Source organism: Hetaerina americana, unplaced genomic scaffold (assembly GCF_022747635.1).
Source record: "Hetaerina americana unplaced genomic scaffold, ioHetAmer1.1.p SCAF_77, whole genome shotgun sequence".
NCBI lineage: Eukaryota > Metazoa > Arthropoda > Insecta > Odonata > Calopterygidae > Hetaerina > Hetaerina americana.
In genome coordinates this window covers 1,446,289-1,471,614 of record NW_027287394.1, presented here as the reverse complement: position 1 = coordinate 1,471,614, position 25,326 = coordinate 1,446,289, and the positions used below count along the sequence as shown (strand labels likewise).

The following is a 25,326-nucleotide window of genomic DNA, read 5'->3' as shown; positions in this document are numbered from 1 at the left end:
TTTTCGTATCGGTATCTACATCCGTTTACGCATCCGTATCCGCATTCACATCCGTATCCGCATCGTTTTCTGTATCCGAAGCCACATCCTCATCCGTATTCGTATTCACATTGCTATCCTCTTATGTATCTGCATCCGTATCCATATCCTCATATGCATCCACATTTGCATCTGTAACTGTATCCGTTGCTCCAGCCGGATATGTATCTACATCCGCAGCTCTATCCGAATCAGCCTTAGCATCCGTATACACATCCGTATTCGCCTTTTTATCCTTCTTCTCATCCATATCCGGCTCCACATTCGTATCCGCATTCGCGTCTATATCCGCATATTTTTCCGTTTCTACATTCATATCCCTATCCGCATCCGTATCCGCTAGAGCATCGAAATATGCATTTACATCAGTATTCGCTTCCGCATCCATTTCCCCATCCGTGTTCGCATCAACGTCGGTTTCCATTTTTATATCGAAATTTGAAATAAGACCTCGGAACTTTATGGTGTAATTTTTTTACGATTGTTTACGATTTATTTCGAATGGAATCCAAGGGGAAAGGGCACTTTTTATGGTGAAATAAGAAAAATTAAAATTCTATAAATGGAATTAATGCCTTTAGAACACCTCAAGCATTTTACCAAAAATAAGAATAACATTTTTTTACTTATTTTAGGTAAAATACACATTTGTAAGAGATGAAATATTTGCCATAATTATATTTTACGTAACTCTTTTGTCATGGAGCATTGATTCTGGGTTTAATATGGAAGGTATATTGAAAAGGATGCGAACCCGGAAACGGATACAGATGCGGATACGTACAATGATGCGGATGCAGAAAAGGATGATGATACGGAAGCGGATACGGATGCCAATGCGGATACTGATTTATACAAGCATTCATATTCGTATGAGCATACGTATTGGTATCGGCAGCCGTATCCGTTTCCACATCCGTATCCGTATCAACACCTGCATCCGCACTTACTTCCATATCTGAATCGGTATCTCCATCGGTAAATGCCTCCGCATCCGTTTTCGTATACGATTGCGCATTCCTCTAAACTTACGCATCCGCATCCTTATGCAAATCATTATATGTATCTGCATCTGCATCCATATCGATTTCCGTATCCAAATCGGCATCCGAATTCGCATTGGCATCCGTATCCGTATCTTTATTCGCATTTGGATCAGCCACCTCATTTCCTTCCATATCCGTATCCATATTTGCCTCAATTTCCGCATCTGAATCCGTATATGCATCAAAATCCGGATACGTATCCAACCCCGTATTCATCGTTTCATTCATACCCTTCACCTCTTAAGCGCCCTGATCTAGTTTATCATCCATATCCGTTTCCGTATTCTTATATGAATTCGATTCCATAAAGTAATCCGCATGATAAATCGTATCTGTATCCGTATACGCATCTGCATCCACATCCTTATTGGCATCAGCATCCGAATCCATATCCGAAATTCAGATCAATTTCCGCATCTAATTCATCTATCTGTTAATTTATTCATTTAATATGTCTCCCATCCGTATGCGTAACCACATCCGTATCCTCATCTGTATCAATATCCTTGTTCTCTTTCGCGTCCGCGTTCCGTATCAGTTATAGCATCCATTGTCCAAGGAGGGTAAATGGCATTTTCACGGAGAAATTTGAAAAGTTCAAATTCTAAAAATGGATTATATGCTATTAAACACACCAATCATTTACTATGAAACAAAAGAATAACGTTTTTGCACAACTTTCTGCATTGTGTCTACCTTTACAATGTTTACCGTTTACAACAACCTTTACAATGTTTACTGTTTACCTTTACAACGTTTTCGCATCAATTGTTGATTTCGCATCTCTTTATTTATCCGCATCAAAATCTGCTTTTATATCCGCCACTTTATCTTTTTCCGCAACATCATCCTTGTGCGCATCCATATTCTCATCCGCATCCATATTCGAATCCGTATCCGCATCCGTATCCGAATTCGTTTCTGCATCCGTATTCGCTACTGAATGCGTACCGGCTTTCGCATCCGTATCCGCATCCGCATTCACATCTCTATTCGCATCCGTATTTAAATCCGTGTTCTAATCCGGGTCCGTTTCCATATCCTTATTTACTTCTTTTTCCGCAGCGTTATCCGCATTTACGTATGTATCCGAATCCGCATCTGTGTCCTCAGTTGTTGCGTCATGAGTATCAGTATCCGTATGAGCACTCGTATCCGCATCCGTATCCGCATCAAAATCTACATCCGTATTCGCATATGTATTCGTACCTGCGTCGGATTTAGCGTCCTTATATGAATCCGTATCCACATGCGTTTCTGTATCTGTATTTAGATCCGTATCCACTATGCATTCATATCTGTGTCTGCATCCGTGTGCGCATTCGTATTTCAATCCGTATCCAAATCCGTATTTGCATCCTAGTCTCCATCCTTATCAGCTTCTGTATCCGTAGCAGCATCAATATTCCATGGGAGGAATGGCACTTCTCAAGGTGAAATGAGAAAAATCGAATTTCTAAAAATGGATTTTATGCCTTGAAAACACCTCAATCATTTACTTTAAAACAAAAGAATGACGTCTTTTCATAATTTAAACACCTTTACAATGTTTACAATGCACACGTTTACAATTATTACGTTTCCACAAGAGTATCTGATTTCGCATTCGTAAGCTCATTCGCATAAAAATTCGTTTCGGTATCCGCATCGGTATCTTGTGCCGCAACCCCATCCTCATGCGTATCCGCATATTCATCCGCTTCCACATTCGCATTTTTGTCCGCATCCGTAATTGTTTCCACATAAGTATTTTATTTCGCATCCGTTTATTTCATCGCATGGATTGGCTTCTGTATCCGCCTCGGTATCCTCTTTTGCATCCATATCCGCATTAATATCCGTATCGGCATTCACATTCGTACCCGTATCCTAATCCGCATCGGTATCCCTATCCGTATACGCATCCACATACGTAACAGCATCCGTATATTTCTTCTTCTCCAAATCCCGCAACCGAATGTGAATCCATATTCGAATTAGAATCATAATCCAAAACCGTATGTGTAACAGCATTTAGATCGATTTCCAAATCCGAATTCAAATCTGTTTGGCATCTCTATCCGCATCCGTATCCGAATCCTTTTCCCATTCGTTACGAATCAGCATCCATATTCTTATCCGTATCCGCATCTGCATCCCTATTCGCATCAGCATCCGTTTCGCATCCGCATCTGTATCTTTATCCATATCCGTATCAATTTCTCCATACATATCCGCATCGGCATCCTTCTCTGCATTAGTATCCGCATCCATATCAACCTAGGTATCCGTATCTCTATTCACATTCCTGTCCGCATCCTTATCTGTATTTGCATCCAAATCCACATCGGTATCCGTATTCGTTTCGTATCTGTTTTCCCATCAGAAGTCATTCCATATTCGTATCCATATCCACAATCGTATCCATATCCATATCTCAATCGGTATCTTCCTCCGCATCTGTATATGTATCCGTACCCGCATTCAAATCCACATCGGCATCTGTATATGTATCCGTCCCCGCAACAAATCCGCATCCGCATTAGTTTCTGTACCTCCATAGGGTTCTGCATTTGCATACGAAACAGCCTCCTTTTCCTCATCTACATATTTTCCGCATCCTTATTCTTAGCCGAATCCATTGCCGTAACCGTGTCTGCATATGTATACATTACCGCAGCTGTATCTGCATTCGTAAACGTAACCGCTTCTGTATCCGCATTAGTAACTTGTTCAGAATCCTCAACCACATCCACATTTGCATCCCTCCTCATCTCTATACTTTTCCGCACCATAATTTGATTAACATCCGTATCCTCATCGGCATCCAAATTCGCATCTGCATCGGTATTCCCATCTCCGTTCATATCCGCATTTGCATCCGTTTCAGCATCCGCATTCGCATCCTTATCCTAATCCGTATCCGCATCGGTATCTTGTTCCACAACCCCATCCTTATGCGCATACGCATACTCTTCCGCAATCACATTCGCATTTGTGTCCGCATCAGTATCCGTTTCCAAATCAGTATTTGATTTTGCATCCTTATATCGCATTCGTATCAAAATTGGCTTCGTTATCCGCATCGGTATCCTCTTTTGCATCCATATCCGCATATGTATCCGTATCGGCATTCACTTTCGTATCCGTATCGGCATTCACATCCGTATTCGTATCCCTATCTGTATCGGTATCTGTATGGTATACGCATACGCCTCTGTATTCTATCCACATACGTAACCGCATCCGTATCCGTCTCCTCATCTGCATCCATTTTCCAATCCGTATCCGCCTTCAAATGCGTAACGGCATTTGCGACCGTATCCACATTGAAATCTGTATCCGCATCCGCATTGGCATCCATATCCCCTCCCGTGTCCTAATCCTTGTCCGTTTCCATATCCTTTACCTCCGTATCCGCATCGCTATCCGCATCCGTATTTGTATCCGTATCCACATCAGTAGCTGCATTTATACCCCAATCCGTATCAGTATCCGTATAAGCACCCGTATACGCATCCGTATCCAAATTCACATTCGTATCCGCATATGTATTCGCATCTGCGTCGATGTCCGCATCCGTATACAAATCTGCATCCGCATCGTTATCCGTTTCAAAATATACACACGCCTCCGCATCGGTTTCCATATCCGCATGCGTATTCGTATGCGCATTCAGATCCGTATCCGCTATGCATTCACATCTGTGTCCGCATCCCTATTTTAATCCGTATGCGACTTTGTATTTACATCCGAGTCCCTATTTGTATCGGCTTCTGTATACGTATCAGTATCCGTATTCCTATCAAAACGCTAAACGTCATCCGTATCTTCTGCCGTATCAAAATCTGCTTCCGCACCCGTTCCGCATCAGCATCCGTATTTATAATTTCATCCGTATACAAATCCACATCCATATCCGTATCCAAATGGGAATCCATATCAGCTTCGGTATGCGTGTCCGCATTAGTATTCGCATCTGTTTCTGTATTCCGATTGGTATCCGCAACCTCATCCCCAACCGTATTTGATATGACTTCCTCATCCGAAGCCGTATCAAAATCTACATCCTTATTCGCATCGGAATCCGTATCCGCATTAGGAGCCGCATTAGTACTTGCACCCGTATCTAAACCCTTATTCGTCTTCGCATCCGAATCCACCACATCTTCCGCATTTCCATCTGGTTTCTCATCCGTTTCCTATTCCGCATTATAAATCGTATCTACATTTAAGTCCGTATAAAAATCAGCATCCGTATCTTTTGCTTAATTTTAATAAATTTCCACATCCGAATTAACATCTCTGGCATCCGTATCCGCATTCGTTTACGCATCCGTATCCGTGTCTTAATCAATGTCCGTTTTTGTTTCCTCATCAGATTTCCCATCCGTATCCATATTGCTATCCGCATCCACATATGTATCCGTATCCGCATCAGTGTCCACATTTGTCGCGTCATCTATATCAGAATTGTTATCAGCATCCGTATCTGCATCTTTATCCGTATCCAAACACAATTCCGTATCCGCATGTTTCTGTATATGTGTCGATTTCCAGATTCGCCTACGAATCTTAATTTGCATCAGTATTTGTTTCTAAATCTGTATTCGTATAGCTATCTGTTTCTGTATCCGAATCCGCTTGCGTATCAATGTCCGCTTTCATAACCGTATCCGCTGCGCATTCACACCTGTGTCCGCATCCGCATCCGTAGCCGTATTTAAATCGATATCCTAATCCGCATTGGCATCTGTGTCGCCATCCGTATCCGCTTCTTATCCGTTTCAGCAATTGTATCCCTATACAAATGCGTATCCGCATCTGTATCTGCATATGCATCCGTATCCGTATCCACATCCGTATTTGAATCCATATATGAATCCATATCCGCATTGATATCCGTATCTGCAACAGTATCCGTATTCGTATCTGTATTTGCATTTGTATCAACATCCGCATTCCAAACGGAATTCGCATCTAAATTGGCATTTATATTTCTATTCGTATCCGTGTCCTTTTCCGTGTCCGTTTCCAAATCCATATCTGAATTCCACTCTCTATCCGCATTGCTAGACGCATATATGTCTGACGTATATATGTATTCGTATCTGCATCAGGGACCCCAATTTTTACGTCATTCATATCAGCATCTGTATCCGCAATCGCATCCGTATCCAAATCCGCATCTTAATCCGCATATGTATCCGTATCTGCGTGTATACCTGCATCCGTATATGAGCCTGTATCCTAATAAGAATCGGTTTCAGAGTCTGCATCCGTATCGGCAATGGTTTCCGTGTAAGAATCCGAATGCGTATCCGTACAGTATCCGCATCAGCATCCGCATCCGTATCCGAACCCGATTCGTATTCGCATCCGGATCCGCCACCTCTTCCGCATTCATATCTGGTTCCGAATCCGTATTCGTTTCGCTTCCGGATCTACATCCGCTTACGTATCGTAATCCATATCCGTATATAAATTCGCATTTGTATCCTAATCCGCATGATAAATCCCATCTGTATCCGCATCCGTATCTGAATCCGCATTCTGATCAATTTACTCGTCCAAATTAAAATCTGTCTGGCATCCGAATCCGCATCAATATCCGTGTCCTAATTTCTGAGCATTGCCGTATGAATATCCGAATTCCCCCCCAAGTTCGCATCCGCATATGTATCCGTTACCGAATTCGTTTCCGTATACCAAACCGTATCCGTATCCACATATGTATCCGTATCTGCGTCGGCATCCGCATCCGAATACGAATCTGCATATGCATCGGTATCCGTTTCCTAATCTGCATCCGCATCCACTTGGGATTCCGTATCCGAGTCCTAATGCGTATCCGTATCCGCATTCAGATCCGATACGCTAAGTATTCATATCTGCATAATGCGCATAATAAATCGCATCTGTATACACATCCGTTTTCAAATTCGCATCCGTATCTGCATCCACATCCTTATTGGCATCAGGTTCCCTATCCGTATCCGCATTCATATCCATTTTCACATCTGAATTCATATGTCTCTGCAAGACGTATCCTCATCCGTATCCGCATACGTATCCTCATCCGTATCCGCATAGGTATCCTCATAAGAATCCGCATCCGTGTTGGCTTCCAGGTCCACTTCCGTAATTTTAACAGCATCAATATTACTATCCACAACGTATCTGAATACGTATTCGTACCCGCATCAGCATCCGTATCCGCAATGGCATCCATTTTCGTATCCACTTCCGTGCCCACATCGGTATCCGTATCCATTTCCTCATCCATATCCGCATCAGTATCCACATCCGTATAAGCATCGGAATCGGCATTAGCGTCCATATCCGCATCGTTTTCCGTTTCCAAGACACATCCTGATTCGTATCCGTAACCGCATTGATATCCGCGTTCGTATCCGCATCCGTATCCATATCCTCATCTGCATCCACAAGTGCAACTGTATCGATATCTGAATCCGCCCTAGCATCCCAATTTATATCCGCATACTTAACCATATCCGCATCCTAATACGTATCCCCATTGCCGTCTATATTATCTAATTTTTCCTTTTCCGCATCCTCAACCCTATTCGCATCCGTATCCACTTTCGCATCTGAATCTACAATTACATCAGTATCTTCTTCCGCTATCATTTCCGCATCTGTTTCCGCATGCACGCCGGTATCCGCATCCGTATCTGCATCCGTATCCACATTCGTATTAGCACCTTCGAAACCTTTTGGTGTTATTTTTTACGATTTATTACGAATGGAAGCCAAGGGGGCTGGCACTTTTCATGGTAAAATGATAAAAATTAAAAATTCTAAAAATGGAAGTAATTAATGCCTTTAGAATATCTCAAGCATTCACTCACTTACTTTACCTTACATTTAAATAGAAAGACATTTTTTGCATATCTTTGGTATATTGTACACATTTAACAGTATTGAAATTTTTGACCTAATTATTTTCTTCTTTATTTTTGGTCATGTAGCATAAATTTTGGGTTTCTTGTGTTAAATGATAATATATGTTGTAAAGGATACGAACCCGGAAATGGATACCGATGCGCAAACATACAATGATGAGGATGCCGATAAGGATGTTGATATGGAAGCGGATACGGGTATTAATGCAGTAATGCTGATTTATACCCGCATTCGTATCCGTAACAGCATACGTATTGTTATCGTTATCGGCATCCGTATCCGTTTCCACATTCGTATCCGTATCAACATTCGCTTCAGCAGCTGCATCTGCATCAACATCCGTATCTGCATTCGTATCCACTTCGGTTTATGCATCCGCATCCGTTTCCGTTTACGTGTCCGCATACCTATCTATTTTCGCAACCGCATCCACATTCGTATGCGAATCTGTATGCATCCGCATCTGCAAATATATCCGTCTCCGTATCCGAATTGGCATCCGATTTCATATCCGCATCCTTATCTGTATCGGTATCGGCATTCGTATCGTAACCCATGTCCGTATCCGCATTTGCATCCGTATTCACCTCCGTATACGTATACGTTTCCCTAACCATATCCGCATTTCACCGATACACACATCCGCATATCCGCATGCGAATTTCCATCCGTATCCGTATGCAAATCTATATCCATATCCGTATCTGCATATACATCAGTAATAAAAACCGAATTTTCATATCTATAATCATCCGTATCTCCCTCCTTGTCCGAATCCGTATTGGCCTCCGTGTCCGAATCCGTATCCGGGTTCATTCCGTATCTGCATCGGCATTTACATCCGCATCCCTATCCACATCCGTGTACGAAACCGCATTGGAATCTGCTTTCGCATCAATATCTTATCCGCTTCCGCATCCGTTTCCACATCCGTATCCCCATCCGTATACGAAACCGCATTTGTATCCACATCCGTATCCTTTTTCGGACATTCCTGCTTATCTACTTTCAGAGACATTTCCAAATAAAAATTCATATCCGTACCTGTTTCCGTATCGGCATCCGTATCCGCATCCGTGTGCGCATCTTTATCCACATCTTTATCCATATTTGCTTCCGTTTATCCATCCAAAACAGTACTCGCATCCATATCAGCATCTAAATAGCATCTGCATCTGCCTCTGTATCCGTATCCGCATCCACATCGGTATCTGTATCAACATCCGTATCCGTAACCATATCCAAATCGGTATCCGTGTCTGGATCAGTTTGTGCATTCGTATCCGCTTTATAACCGTATCAACATTTGCATCCGCATATACTAACGAATCCATTTTCGCGTCGACATCCACATTCGTATGCGTATCAGCATATGTATCCACATGCGCATCCTTATTCGTATCCTCATCCGTAACCGAATCCGTATCCGTACCTGCATCGGTATCCGCATCGGTTTCCGTATTCTTAAGAGATTTCGTGTCCGCAACATCAGCCGAATCTTTATCCGCATCCGTATTAGTTTCCGCATCCGGATATGTATCCGCATCCGCATCTATTTCCGTATCCGCATTAGCATCAGTATACGCATGCGCATTCGGGTTTGTATCCGCATCCGTATCCACATACGAATCAACACCCTCGAAACCTTTTTGTGGGAGCTTTTACAATCTTTTATTCAAATTTCAATCAAAGGGGGGTTATGGCACTTTTTACGTTGAAACGGGAAAAAAATTTATTCTAAAAATTGATTATTTGCTTTAAGAACACCTCAATTATATACTCTTAATTATAAGAATGACGTTTTTGCATATTTTTCGGGTAAATGTACACTTTTAAAATGTTTAAAACGGTTCCAAATAAGTACCTAATATCGCATCCATATTCTCATCTTCATCCTAATTAAAATTTGTATCCGCATCGGTATCGCCATCTACATTTACATCCGCATTCGCATCTATATACGCATCCGTGACCTAATCCGTTTCCTTTTCCGTATTCGTTTCCTTCTTTGTATTCCCATCCATATCCAAAACGCTATCCACTACCGCATTTCTATCCAAATCCCCATTAGTGTCCGCATTTGTACACGTCTCCGTTTCAGCATCCGTATCCGTATCTAAACCCGTCTCCGGTCTAAACCCATCCGTCTAAGCATCCAAATTTCTCCCGTTTCTTTTTCCGCATCGGTATCGGCACCCGTATCCACAACCGCGTCTGTATCTTCATCCACATACGTAACCGCATCCGTATCCGTCTACTTTTACGCATTCGTTTCCGCATCAGTTATCCGCTTCGGAATGCGTACATGAATTCATATCCGTATACGCATCCGCTTTCACATCTGTGTTCGCATCCGCATCCGCATCTGTATTCACATCCGTGTCCTAACCCATGTGCGTTTCGTATTCGTTTCCATTTCGGTATTCCCCTCCGTCTCCGCATCGCTATCAGCATCTGCGTTTGTATCCCTATCCGCATCAGTGTCCACATTTGTACCCGCTTCTGTATAAGTATCCTTATCATCAAGCGCATCCTTATCCGTATCCTAATCCGCATCTTAATCCGCATATGTATCCGGTTCTGCGCCGGTTTTCTCATCCGGATACGCATTTGGATCCGTATCCAAATCTACATCCGTATCCGCATGAGTAACCGTATCCGCATTCAAATCCATATGAGCTATGTATTCACATATGTACCCACATCCGCATCTGTACCCAAATTTGTATCCGAATCAGTATTCACACCCGTGTCGCAATCCGTAAACGCTTCAGTATTCACATCAGGATCCGTAATTTTATCCATATCCGTATTCACATCCGTATCTACATCCGCATCAGCATCTGCATCCTTATCCGTTTCAAAATATACATTTAAATTAAATCCACATTCGTTTACACAACTGTATCCGTATCCATATGAGCATGAATATACGCAGCGGTATCAGCATCCGCATCTGTATCCGTATCCGTATCCGTATTTTAATCAGTATCTGCCACCTCATACGCCTCCGCATCCGAAATGGAATTGAAATGCGTATCAGTACAACATCCGATCCATAATTTAATCAATATCCACATCGGAATTCGTTATTGCATAAGTGCCCGCATCCGTTTAAGAACGCGTATTCGCATCTATATCCGCCACATCTTCTATATGTACATCTGGTTCCGCATCCGTGTCCGTTTCCGCATCCGGATCTGCATCCGCATCCGTATCAAGATCCGTTTCCAAATATATATTCCCATTCGTGTCTGTATCCGCATCCGAATTGGTATCAACATCTGTGACTGTATCCGCATCCGTATAGGCATCGATATCCGTGTCCGCCTTAACATCCGTTTCTTCTGCAGGAATCGAATCGGTTTCACATCCATTTCCACATTCCTATCCATATCCGTACCCGTACTGTTATCTGCATTCGTGTCCATAACCATATCTGGATTCGTATCAGCATCCGTATTTGCATTCGCATCCGTGTCTGCTTCCTCATCCGCATCCACATTCGCATCTTGCTCCGCATTCGTATCCATTTCCGCATCCGGGTATTCATCCGGATTCGCCTCTGTAGCAGCATCATAATCTCCATCCGTAACCGTATCTACATTCACAACCTCATCCTAATTCCTTTCCGAATTACCAAATGTATCCATATTCATTGCCGCATCCGTATCCTCATTCGTATCCGCATCCGGAACTGCATCCGCCTTTGCGTCCATATCCGTACCCGCTTATGCATGCGCATTCGCATCGGTATCAGCGTAATAATCTTAACCGTATCTTCAGCCGAACCCGTATTGGCATCGGTATCCATACCCGTACCACATACGTACTAAATTGGCATTCGTATCCGCATCCTGATCCGCTTCCGCACCCGTATCAGCATCCATATTTCTATCCACATCCATATCTGCCTCCGTATTCGTATCCACATCCACATCACCATTCGTATCAGTGTCAGCATCCTTTTTCACATCCACGTCCATAACAATATTTTTTTCCTCATACATATCCGCATCGGAATCCGTATCCGTAACAAAATCCATAACAACAATCGCATCCCTGTCCGCAACACTTTCCGTATTTACATCCGTATCCACACCCGTATCTGTTTCCCCATCAGAGGTCGTTCTGCACCCGTAATTATTTCCGCATACTTGTTCTTATCCGTATACCCATCGATATCTGCATCCGCACCTGTGTACGTATCCGTATTCGCAACCGAATCCGTACCCTTATCCGTTTCTGTATCTACATAGGTGTCCGTATCTGTATCGGATTCTGCATCCGTATCCGGATCCGTATACGTATCCCTATCCGCAACCATTTATATATCCGTATCCGAATTAGCATTGGAATTTGCATCCGTATCCGCATTCGCATCCGAATATGTATCCACATTTGTATCCGTATCCACATCATTAACCTTTTTTGTATCCATATTTTCATCTGTATCCGCAACCGTATCCAGCCAAGTGACCCCATTGGAATCCGTATCCGCGTCAGTATCTTCGTTCGCAATTTCATCTGCATCCCAATCCGCATCTGATTACATAACCGCTTCCTTTTGCAAATCTAATTAGAATCCGCATCCTCATACTTATCCACATCCGTTTCCGTAACCGTAACCACATTTGTATACGTAACAGCTTCCTTATTTGCATTCGTATACGTAACCGATTGTTTATCCGCTTGTGCAATTAGTTCCACATCTTTATCCGCGTCCGTTTCCGCAACAGTATTTGATTTCGCATCCGCATAGTGTTTTGCATCCAAATTCCATACTGTATCCGCATCAGTATCTGCAACTTTATTCGCATTCTCATCCGTTTCCGCATCAACATTCTATCCGTATCCTTACCCGCATCGTTATTCGTAACTTTATCCGCATCCGCGTCTGTATCCTCATCCACTTACATAACCACAAGCGTATCCATAACCTTATCCTCATTTCTTTCCGGATCCGCATCCGCATGCATATCGGCTTTCGCATTCGTATCCGCATTCACATTTGTTTCCGCATCCGTATTCCCATCCATATCCGCATCCGTGCCCTAATCCGAATACGTTTCCGTTTCAATATCCGTATTTTTACCCGTAACCCGGTCTCCAACTCAGCATTTGTATCTGCATCAGTGTCCACATTTGTACCTGGTTGTATATCAGTATCCATGTCAGCATCCGTATCTGCATCCGAATTCCTATCCAAATCCGCATCCGTATCACAATGTACCCGTATCTCCGTCGTTATACGAATCGCATCGCCGCATCCGTATACGAATCTTTATCCGTATCGTTATCCGTTTCGAAAACTGCTTCCGAATACGAATGTGTATCCTTATCCGTATTCATATCTGAATCCGCTATGCATTAACATCTGTGTCCGCATCTGTATCCATATCCGTATCTGACTGCCTATTCGCATCCGTGTCCTCATCCATATCAGCTACTTATACGTATCAGCATCCGTATCCCTATAAAAATCCATATCTGAATCCGAATCAGCATCCGCATCAGCATCTGTATCCGCATCCGTTTCCGCTTCAGCACATAAATTGAAATCCACATCCGTATCCATATCCACATTTGTATATTTATCCATATGGGATCCATATCCAAATCCAATTCCGTATTTGCGTCAGTATCCGCATTCGTATCCGTATCAGTATCTTGTTCGGATAGATATTAATATCCACATTCGTAAAGGCATTTACATCCGCATTTGCATTCGCATCATATCTGTGTCCGTATCTGTATAAGCATCCGTATCCGTGTCCTAGTCCGTGTCCGTTTCCGTTTTCATATCCGAATTTCCATGCCTATCCACATTGATATCCGCAACCGCATATTTATCCGTGTTCGAGTCAGTGTCCGCATTTATCAAGGCATGCGTATCAGTATCCGTATCGGCATCCGTATCCGCAGTCGTTTCAGTATCCAGATCCGCATCCGTATCCGCAAATGTATTCGTATCTGCGTCAGTGTCCGCATCTGCATATGAATCTGTACCCGCATCGGTATCATTTCCGAATGTCCATCCGTATCCATAACGGTTTTCGTATGCGAATTCGCATGCGTATCCGTATCTTCATTCAGATTTGTATCCGCCATGCAATCACATATGTGCCGTATTCGCATCAGTATTTTAATCCGTATCCGAATCCGTGTTCATATCCGTGTCCCCATCCGTATATTCTTCTGTATCCGTATCACCATGCGAAAATTTATCAAAATCCGTATTCGTTTCCGCATCCGGATATACATCCTCATCCGTATGGTCATCCGTATCCGTATATGAATTCGAATCCCTATCTTAATCCGCATTTGAAACCATATTTGTATCCGTATCCGCATCCGTATTCGCGTCCTTGTTTGCTTTCATATCCGCTTGCTTCCGTATCCAAATCAATATCCATTTTCCAATCCACATCCGTATCTGAATGCGTGTACACATCACATGAGCATCTATAACCGCATCAGCATCCGTTAAGCAACCGCATCCGTATCCTCATCCGTATCCTCGTCATTTTTCCACACACATATCCGCATGGGTATCGTTGTCTGCATCAGGATGGGCCCCCATATCCACATCCGTATCCGTATTTTCTGTCCGCATCTATATCCGTATTTGCTTTCGAATCAACATCCGCATCCGTAACAGTTTACAGATCAGAGTTCATTTCGCACCCGTATGCATATCCGCATACGCATACACATCCGTATACGTATCCACTTTCTTATCGTTATTGGTATCTGTATTTTCATATATATCTGCAACCGTAACCGTCCCTATGTCAACATCAAAATCCGTATCTGCATCAATATTGATATCCGCATATGTGTCCATATCCGCATCCGTATCTGTATACGTCACCGCTTCCGTATCCGTATCGGTATATCATCCGCATCCTCATCCTTATCCGAATGTATTTCCATAACCTTATCCTCAACTGTTTACGTAATTGGGTCAGTATCCGTATCAGTTACTTGTTGGGCATTCCTCATCCGCAACCACATTCGCATCCGTTTCACCATCCACATTCGTAACCTTATCTTAATCCGCATCGTTATCCGCATCAACATCCACATCCGCGTCTTCATCCTCATCCACATATCTTAACACATCCGTATCCGTCTCCTCATGCGCATTCGTTTCCGCATCCGTATCTGCTTCCGTATTCGTACCGGCATTCGCCGCCGTACTCGCATTAAATTCCTTATCCGCATCCGTATATGCATCCGTATCCGCATCTGTGCCCTAATATATTTCCGTTTCCATATCCGTATGCTCCTCCGTATCCGCATCATTATCCGCATCAAATTTGTATCCGTATCCGCAACAGTGTTTGCATTCGTACCCGCATTTGTATCCAAATCCACATCCGTAGCCGCATATGTATCCATATTTGCGTCGATATCCGCATCCGTATACGAATCTGTAATCGCGTGGGTAATAGTTTCTAAATGTGCATCCGTCTCAAAATCATTTCCCGTATCCGTATCCGCGTACATATCTGTATCCGTATTCAAATCCGTATCTGCTAAGCATTCACATCTGTATCGGAAACCGTATCCGCAACCTTAATTAAATCCATGTCCGATTCCGTATTCGCATTCGTGTCCCAATCCGTATCCGCTTCTTTATCGGTATTAGCAACTGGATCCCTATGCAATCCGTAACCGTATCCGCATTCAAATCCACTTCCGCATCCGAATTAAAATCTGTATGGCATCCGTATCCGAAACCATATCCGCATCCGTTTTCGCATCCGTATCCGCATTTGTATCCGAATCCGTATCCGCATCCACTTTCGCTTGCGTATTCGCCTTCGTTTCCGTATTAGCATCTATTTCGTATCCACATCCCTGTCTGCTTGCATATCCGCATTCGTATGTAATCCGTGTCGCACCCGCTTCCGGATCCTCATCCGTATCCGTATCAATGTCCCTATATATAATCAGCATCGGCACCCATATCCGAACTCGAATAATTATCTCCATTCGCTCTTCTATCCGCATCCCTGTCCGTTTTTGAATCCGAATCCACACCTGCGTCCCTAAACGTTTCCCCATCAGAGGTCATTTGACACCCGTTTCCATATGCGCATACGTATCCACATCCGTATCCCAATCGATATCTGCATCCACATCTGTACATGCATCCGTATCCGCATCCAAATCCATATCCGCATCCGTATCTGTACCTGTAAAGGTATCCGCATCCGTACCTGTAAAGGTATCCATATCCGCATCCGGATCCTGCAACAGTATTCGCATCCGTATACGTATCCGTATCTGCATTCGCATCCGTATCCGTATCCTCATTTTTATCCTCATTTATATCCGTATTTTCATGTGTATCTGTATTTTCATTTGTATCCGCAACCCTAACCGCCCCAATGTCGCCATCTGAATCCGTTATGCATCCGTATCCGCATTCCAAAACTTAACCGCTTCTTATCCGCATCTATTTATTATTTACATCCTCATCCGAATCTATTACCGTGGGATTGTACGCATTTGCATACATCACCGCATCATTATCTGCATATGTAAACGTAACCACTTCTGTATCAACATCTGTGTCGTGTTCCGCATCCTTATCTGGATCCACAGCCGCATCTGTATCCCAATCCGAATCCATTATGGCACCAGTATCTGATGTTGCACCCGTATTCAAATCCGCATCCTAAGTCACATCCGCATTGGTATTACTATCTGCGTCCATATCCGCCTTCCCATAAGTTTCAACATCCTTATTCCTATTGTTATCCGCATTTTAACCTCTATCCGTATCTGTGTCCGCGTCCGTATCCTCATGCACATACGTAACCGCATCCGTATCTGCATCTCCTTATCCGCATTTTATTCCGCATCCGTATGCACTTCAATATGCTTACATGCATTCTCAACCATATGCGCATAAGTCTGTATCCATATCCGTATTCGCATCCGAATCCGCATCCGTGTCCTGTTCCGTATCATTTCCATATCCGTTTTGCCCTCCTTTTCTGTATCTGCATCCGTATCCGCATCCGAATCTATGTTCGCATTCGAATCAGGACCATTAAAGGTATCCGCATCTGTAACGGATCCTGCAACCTTATTCGCATCCATATACGTATCCGTATCCGCATTAATATCGGAATTTCTATCCTTGTCTGCATTTGCATCGCTATCCGCATCCGCATTTTTATCCATATTCGCTAGAAAGTCCGCATTTGTATTCGCATCCGTATCAATTTCCGTATCAGCATCCGTATTCGCAACCTTATTTGTTTACAACCGTATCCATATTCACAGCTGTATGCATATCTGATCCATATTCGCATCTGAATCCGTATCCGCATCCGTATCCGCATCCGTACCCGAACTCGTATTCCCATCCGTATTTCCCACCTCTTTCGCATTCACATCTGGTTCTGCATTTGAATTTGTTCCCTCATCTGGATATATATCCGCATCCATATCATCATTCGTATCAGTATATGCATTCGCATCCGTATCCTTATCCGAATAATACATCGCATCTGTATCCGCATTCGTATCTGAATCCGCGTCCGTATCTGCTTCCGCATCCGTATTAGCATCAGCATCCGTATCCGCACTCAGATTCATTTTCGCATCACTTTTTTTTGCCATCCATATCCGTAACCGCATCCGTATATGCGAACATATCCGCATCCATATCCGCATCCGTATCATCATCCTTGTTCCCTTCCGTAGCAACTTCCGGTTCCGTATCAGCATCAATATTTTTATCCACATCCATATCTGCATCCGTATCAGCAACCAAATCAACATCCGGATCTTAATTTCCATCCATTTTCGATTCCAAATCCTTAACCACATCCGTATCAGTATCCATTTCTCCATCCATATCCGCATCAGTAGCCGCATCCCTTTTTGCATCCGTATCCGTATTTCTACTCGAATCCCTCACCGCACCTTTTTCCGTATTTTATATATATCCGCAACGGTAACCGCCCTTGTATCCGAATCCAAATCCGCATCCGTATCTGCGTCGGGATTAGCAACCGCATTCGTATCCATATCCACATCCGCATCCATATCCGCTTTATTATCCTCATCTGTGAATTATCCGTATCCGCATTCTTATCTGCATCCGTAGCCGTATCCGCATTTGTATACGTTACTGCAATCTTATCTGCATCCGTATAAGTAACCGCTCCTATATCCGCATACGTTTCTGCATCTGTATTTGCATTAGCATTCGCAACCGTATCCGTATCCGCATTCAATTCAATTTCAAAATCCGAATGTACATTTGTCTTCCATCCGCATCCTTATCCTTATCCGCATCCGTTTGCGTAGCCGTATCCGTATCTCTATACATAACCGCATGCGTATCTGTATCCGTTAACGTAACCGCTTCTGTATCCGCATCTGTATCGTGTTCCGCATTCTCATCCGCATCAATATTGGCATCTGTATCCGCATCCGTATCCGTTTCCGTATTAGTATCTGATTTCGCATTCCCATTCTAATACGCATTTAATTCCCGATCTGTGCTGGCATCTGTATCCCCATCCGAATCCATATCCGCATTTGCATCCGTTTCAGCACCCAAATTTTTATTCGTATCCTTATCCGCATCGGCATTCGCATTCGTATCCGAGTCTTTATCCTCATCCACATGCGTATACGCATCCGTATATGTCTCCTTATCCGAATTCGTTTCGGCATCCGTATCCGCTTCCGTATGCGTACCGGCATTCGCATCCGTATCCGCATTCGCATTCACAAATGTATCCGCATCCGTGTCCTACTCCGTGTCCGTATTTGTATCCGTTTCCATATCTTTATCGGACTCCTTATCCGCATCGGTATCCTTATCCGTATTTGTATCCGTATCCATATTAATGCCCGCATTGGAACCGAGATCCGTATATGTATCCGTAATATCATCCGTGTCCGTATCTGTATCCGCATAATAAACCACATCCGTAACCGTGTCTACATTCCCATCCTCATCTTCATCCGCTTCCAAAATTACATCTTTATGCGTATCCAGGGTCGCATACGTATCCATATTCGCATCCGTATTCGGAACTGCATCTGTCTCCGCGTCCGTATCCGCATTAATATCGGCCTAAGCATCCGCATTGGCGTCTGTGTTAGCATCCGTATTTAATCCGTATCCATGTTTGTATCAGTATTTGCATCGGTATCCATATCCGTATACGCATCCTTATGTGCATTCACATCCGTATCGTTATCCGTTTCCGAAGCCACGTCCTTATGCGTACCCGTATTTCCATGGTATCCGCTTCCGTATCATCATCCGTATCCATATCCTAATCTGCATTCGCATTCGCAGCTGTATCCGTATCCGTAACCTTTTCCGCACCCAAATATGTTTTCGCATCCGCTTCCATATCACAATCCGCCTTAGCATCCGTATACACATACGCATTCCAATTTTTATCCGCATGGTAATCCATATCCGCACCCACATCCGCTTTTTATCCGCGTCTTTATCCGCATTTTTTCAGTTTCTTTATCCACATCCCTATCCGCACCGTATCCGCTTTCGTATCCGAATCTTCAATTAGCTCAGAATCTGCTGCAGCATTCATATCCGCATCCGTTTCAGCATTTACGTCGGTATCGGCATTTGTATCCGCATCCGTATCTGCATCCGTATCCATAATCGTATTTATACCATCGTTAACATTTTCACCGGCGTTCTTTTTCACGATTAAATATTTCGATCGGAAGTGAGGAGGAATGTAATTTATGCCTTAAGAATACGTCTAGCTTTTACTGTACAAATAGAATGACCTTTTTGCATATTTTTCAGTAAAATGTATACATTTAAAATAGATGAAATTTTGGCCCTAATTATTTTTCACGTAATTCTTTAGTCATGGAGCATGAATTCAGGGTTTTTTGTTTCATAAAAGAAAGTTAATCGAAAGAATGCGGACCCGGAAATGGATATGGATGCGGAAACGTAAAATGATGAGGATACCGATAAGGATGTTGATACGGAACGGATACGGATGCCAATGCGGATACTTATTCAAACCCGCGTTCATATCCGTATCAGTAAACGTAAAGGTATCGGCATCCGTATCCGTTTCTTATCTGTATCCGTATTAACGTCCGCATCATCATCCTTATCCGATTCCGTTTAAACATCGATTTATGCAATAGTACGCATCAGTATCTACAAACGCATCTGAATCTATATCTGTTTCCGTATCCGAATCGGCAACCGTATCCGCCTCCGTATACTTACACGTATCCATACCCATAAATGCAATTAATCGATATAAACATCCGCATCCGTATCCGCATGCGAATTTGAATCCGTACCCTAATCCGAATTCAAAACAACATACCGCATTTTCATCTGTATATGCACCCGTATCCGCCTCCGTCTCAGAATCCGTGTCCGTATTCGATTCCATATCTGCATCAGAAGTTGCATCTGCAACCTTGTCCGCATCCGTATATGAAACCGCATCTGTATCTGCATTTGTATCAATATCTTACCTGCATTGGCATTGGTACCCGCATCAGTATCCAAATCTTTATCCGAATCCGTATTCGCATCCGTGTGCCAATCGATTTCTGCTAATGTATCCACATCAGCTTCGGTATTCCTATACATATCCGTATCCGCATCCATATCTACATCCGCATCAGCATCCGCATCAGTTTCCGCATAAGCATTCGTATTTAAATTTACATCCGTATACACCTCCGTATCCTTATGCGCATCCGCATTTTCATTGGCATCCGTTTCAACATCAGTATTCGCATCCGTATTTTCATCCGTATCCGCCACCTCTTACGCATCCGTGATGGAAAATACATCCGTATGCGTATAAACATGCGATTCATATTTGCATTAATATCCACTTTAGAATCCATGTCCGCATCAGTATCTGCATCCGTTTCCGAAAACGTATTCGTATTCGAATCCATATCATCCACCTCTTTGGCATTCATATTTTTATCCGCATCCGTATCCGTTTCCGCACCCGGATATGTATCCACATCCGTATCTTCATCAATAACCCTATATGATTTTGCATTCGTGTCTGCATCCGCATCCGTATTGGCATTAGCATTTTTAAGCGTATCCGTAGCCACATCCGCATCCGTATACACATTGATATCCCTGTCCGTATTTCATCCGTTTCCTCAGCCGAATTCGTATTTTTTCCGCATCTCTGTCCGCATCCGTTTCCACATTCGTATCCGTAACCGGAACAGCATTCGTATCCGCGTTCGTATCCGCATCAACATCCGCCTCAGCATCCGCTTTCGCATCTGTATCAGCATCAAAATCTTTATTGTAATCGCATCCGTAACCGTACATTCGCATCCATATCCGAATCGGTATCCGTATCCACATAAATATTTGCTTCTGTATCCCAATACGCGTTTGTATCTGCATCAGTATCCACATTCGTATTAACACCTTCGTAACTTTTTGGTCTTATTATTCACGATCAAATATTTCGATTGGAAACCCAGGGGGAATAAGTTAATGCCTTAAGAACACCTCAAGTATTTACTCGAAAACAAAAGAATGACCACTTTTGCATAATTTCCGGTAAAATGTGCGATTTCAATAGATATGAAATTTTAGCCTTATTATTCTACGTAAATCTTTTCTCACGTAGCATGAATTCTTGATTTTAAGTTTAATATTATAAGGTTTATTGAAAAGGATTCCGATGCGGATATGGATGTGGATGCGGATACGTACAATAATGAGGATGCGGGTTAGGATGTTGATAGGGAAGCGGATACGGATGCGAATTTCAAACCTCATTTATACCTGCATCCGTATCGGTATCAGCATACGTATCGGTTTAAACCTCCGTCTCCGTACCCATATCAACATCTGTATCCGCATCTGCACCTGCATCCACATCCGTATCCGCATCCGTATCCACATCGCTTTATGCATTTATATTCCATTCAGTATGGGTGTCCGAATCTATTTCATATCGGCATCGGCATCCGTATGCGCATCAGTATCTGTATCCGGATCGGCATACATATTCCTTTTTGTATCCTATCCGGCACCCGTATCCGAATCCGTATACGCACATGTTTCCGAAACCGTACCCGAATTTTCAACGATATCCACATCCGCCTCGGTATCCACACGTGAAATTGCATTCGTATCCGTATCCGAATCCTAATCCATATCGGTATCCGTATCCTCATTCATATTCGTATTAATATCAACATTTTCATTTGTATCCTCATCCGTATCCGCCTCCTTGTCCGCTTCCGTATCTGTATTTGATTCCTTATCTGCATCAGCATTTGAATTAGCATCCATAACCGCGTCTAAATCTGTATTAGGTTCCATAGATATCCGCATCCGCATCCTTTTCATCATCCGTATGCATAACCGCAATAAGATTCATTACCGCAGAGAAAAAATATCTGTATCAGCATTAGTATTGGCATCCGTGAGTGCATCTCATCAGCATCTACATCCGTTTCCGCATCTGTGTCCGTATCCGCATCGGTATCCGTGTCCGTCTCTTTATCCGCATCCATATCCAAATCGTCCGTATCCCTCCGCCACAGCTTGCGCAGCCGTATTCGCTTTATTCTCCGTATCCGCATTCACATCCGATTCCGAAAACGAATCCATATTCGCATCTATATCCATATCCGTAAAGGCATCTGTATTCACACTCGCATCCTTATTCGTATCCGCATCCTTAACCGAATCCGTATCCGTACCTGCATAGGTATCCTTAAAGGTAACCATATCCGCATTTCATCGATACACACATCCGTATCCGAATGCGCATTTGCATTCGAATCCATATACGAATCAAAATCCACATCCGTATCCGCATTCAAATCCGTATTAATTACAGATATTTCATCTGTATCCGCATCCGTATCCGCCTCCGTGTCCAAATCGGTATCCGTTTTTAGTCCATGTGGCGATCAGCATTTGCATCGGCATCCCTATCCGCATCCGTAAAAGAAACCGCCTCTGATACTGCATTCGCATCAATGTCTTATCCGCATCCGTTTTCGCATGCATATCCCGCTCCATATATGTAATCCATCGGTATCCACATCAGTATCCGTTTCCGCATCCGATTCCAAATCATGATTATCCGCATTCAGATCCATTTCCGCATACAAATTCAAATATGTACCCGCATCCGTATCGGCATCCGTATCCGCATCCGTGTGCCCATCCGTATCACTTCCGTATCCGCATCAGCATCCTTTTGCTATTTACATTCGTTTTTAAATCCCATCAACATCTGTATCTTTTTCTACCCCTTTAACTGTATTCGCATCCACATCGGTATCTGTATCAACAATAGTATCCATATCATATCCGGATGCATATCCAAAACGGTATCCGTGTCCGTAACAGTTTGCGCATTCGTATCCGCGACATTATATGTATATGCATTCGCATCCCTAAATGTGTATATAAGCGTATTGGCATTCGCATTCACATCCGTATCAGCATGTTATCCATATCCGCATCCTCATTCGTATTCGCATCCATAACTGAATCCGTATCCGTGCTTGCATCGGGGTCCGCATCTGTTTCAGTATCCGAAAGAGTGTTCGTATCCGCATCCTCACCCGCATCTTTATTCGCATCCGTGTCCGGATATGTATCCGCATCCGTGTCCGCATCCATATCCTTATCTGTATCCGCGTTCGTATCCGCATTTGTATCCGCATCCGTATTCATATTCGCATCAACACTTTCGAAACCTTTTGGTGCTATTTTTTAAAATCTTATATACAAATTTTAATCAAAGGGCAGGAATGGCACTCTTTACGGTGAAATGAGAAAAAATTATAATTCTAAAAAGGGATTACATGCTTTAAAAACACCTCATTCATTTACTCTTAAATAAAAGCATAACGTTTTCAAATAATTTTCGGGAATATTTCCACTTTTTATATGTTTGCGTCTTTTCCGAATTAGTTTCTGATTTTGCATCGGTATCCTCATCTGCATCCATATCCGCATTCGCATCCGTTTCAGCATTCACATTCGTATCCTTATCGTTATCCGCATCCTTATCCGCGTCCGTATAAGCATCCGCGTCTGTATTCTATTTTAAATACGTAACTGCGTCCATATCCGTCTCATCCGCATTTGTTTTCGCTTCCATATGCGTCTCCATGAGCGTAGCGCAATTCGCATCCGTATCCGCATTCACATCTGTATCCGCAACCGTATTTGTATCCGTATCCGCATAAGTTACCTAATCCGTGTCGGTTTTTTAATCCGTATTCACCTCCATATGCGCATCAATATGCGCATCCGTAGCCGTATCCACGTCAGCGTTTGCATTTCAACAAGCATATGTATCAGTTTCCATATCAGCATCCCTATCCGTATCCAAATTCACATCCGCACATCTAGCCCTATCTGCGTCGATATCCGCATTCATATGCGCTTCCCTATCTGCATCGGTATCCATTACCAAATCTGCACACGTCCCCGCATCGGTTCCCGTATCCGTAACCGCATGTATTCGTCTCCGCATTAAAATCCGTGTCCGCTTTGCATTCCAATCCGTCCGCATCCGTATCCACATCCGTATCAGAATCCGTATCCAAATCCGTATTCTTATCCGTATTATCATCCATATCCGCTTCTTTATCCGTTTCCCTGTCCAAATCCGTATCTGCAACCGTATCTGCATCCAAATCAGAATCTTCATTCGCATTCGTTTTCGGAGAGGAATCCGTATTGAAATCTACATCCGTATCCGTATCCACATCCATATTTATATGCGAATCCATATCAGCATCGGTATCCGTATCCGCATCCATATCAACATCCGTATCTTTATTTCCATTGGTATCCACCCCCGCATCCGCTTCCGCATCCGTATTCCAATTGACATCTGTATCCGTATCCACATGCGTATGCATATCTGTATCAACATTCGTATGCTCACCCGTATCCGTGCCGGCATCCGTATCCGCATCCATTTATTTATACGTTTCCATAACCGTATCCATATTTGTAACGATATGCACATCCGCATTTTTTATGCCAATGCGCATTTGCATTTGTATCCGTATACAAATCCACATCCGTATCCGTATCCGCGTTCACATCCGTATAAATCTCCGCATTTTCATCTGTATCCGCATCCGCCTCCGTGTCCTCATCTGTATTAGTATCCGATTCCATATCTGCATCAGCATTTGCATTCATATCCAAATCCGCATCCAAATCAGAATCGGTATCCGTGTCTGTATCAGTTTGACCTTTGTATTATCCGTATCCACATTTGCATCCCTATCCATTAACGTATCCGTATTTGCAGCC

General features: G+C 43.1%; 1 protein-coding gene across 1 annotated transcript; it reads right to left on the bottom strand.

Moving 5' to 3' along the window:
- Window positions 1–7,586: 7,586 nt before the first annotated feature.
- On the bottom strand, window positions 7,587–24,983 carry LOC139697472 (serine-aspartate repeat-containing protein I-like). The gene is made up of 6 exons (XM_071596194.1): window positions 24,470–24,983; window positions 20,360–20,490; window positions 16,520–16,680; window positions 11,825–12,122; window positions 11,395–11,611; window positions 7,587–7,759 (listed from the first exon to the last, which is right to left on the bottom strand). The coding sequence occupies exons 1-6, from the start codon at window positions 24,981–24,983 to the stop codon at window positions 7,587–7,589; spliced, it is 1,494 nt and encodes a 497-aa protein (XP_071452295.1).
- Between the last annotated feature and the right edge of the window lie 343 nt (window positions 24,984–25,326).

What these genes read in the sequence shown, in the direction of transcription:
- LOC139697472 (XM_071596194.1), bottom strand. Translation starts at nt 24,983, where the DNA reads ATGGATGCGGATACGGATGCCGGCACGGATACGGGTGAGCATACGAAT. An exon ending in CGGATACGAATGCCAATTTA is followed by an intron (nt 11,612 to 11,824) that starts GTACGTATGTGG and finishes GAAAGGAATTAG; the next exon opens with GATGAGGTTGTGAATGTAGA. An exon ending in GAATGCAGATAACAGTACGG is followed by an intron (nt 7,760 to 11,394) that starts GTACGGATATGG and finishes ATACGGATGCAG; the next exon opens with ATACGGATGCGGATACCGGC.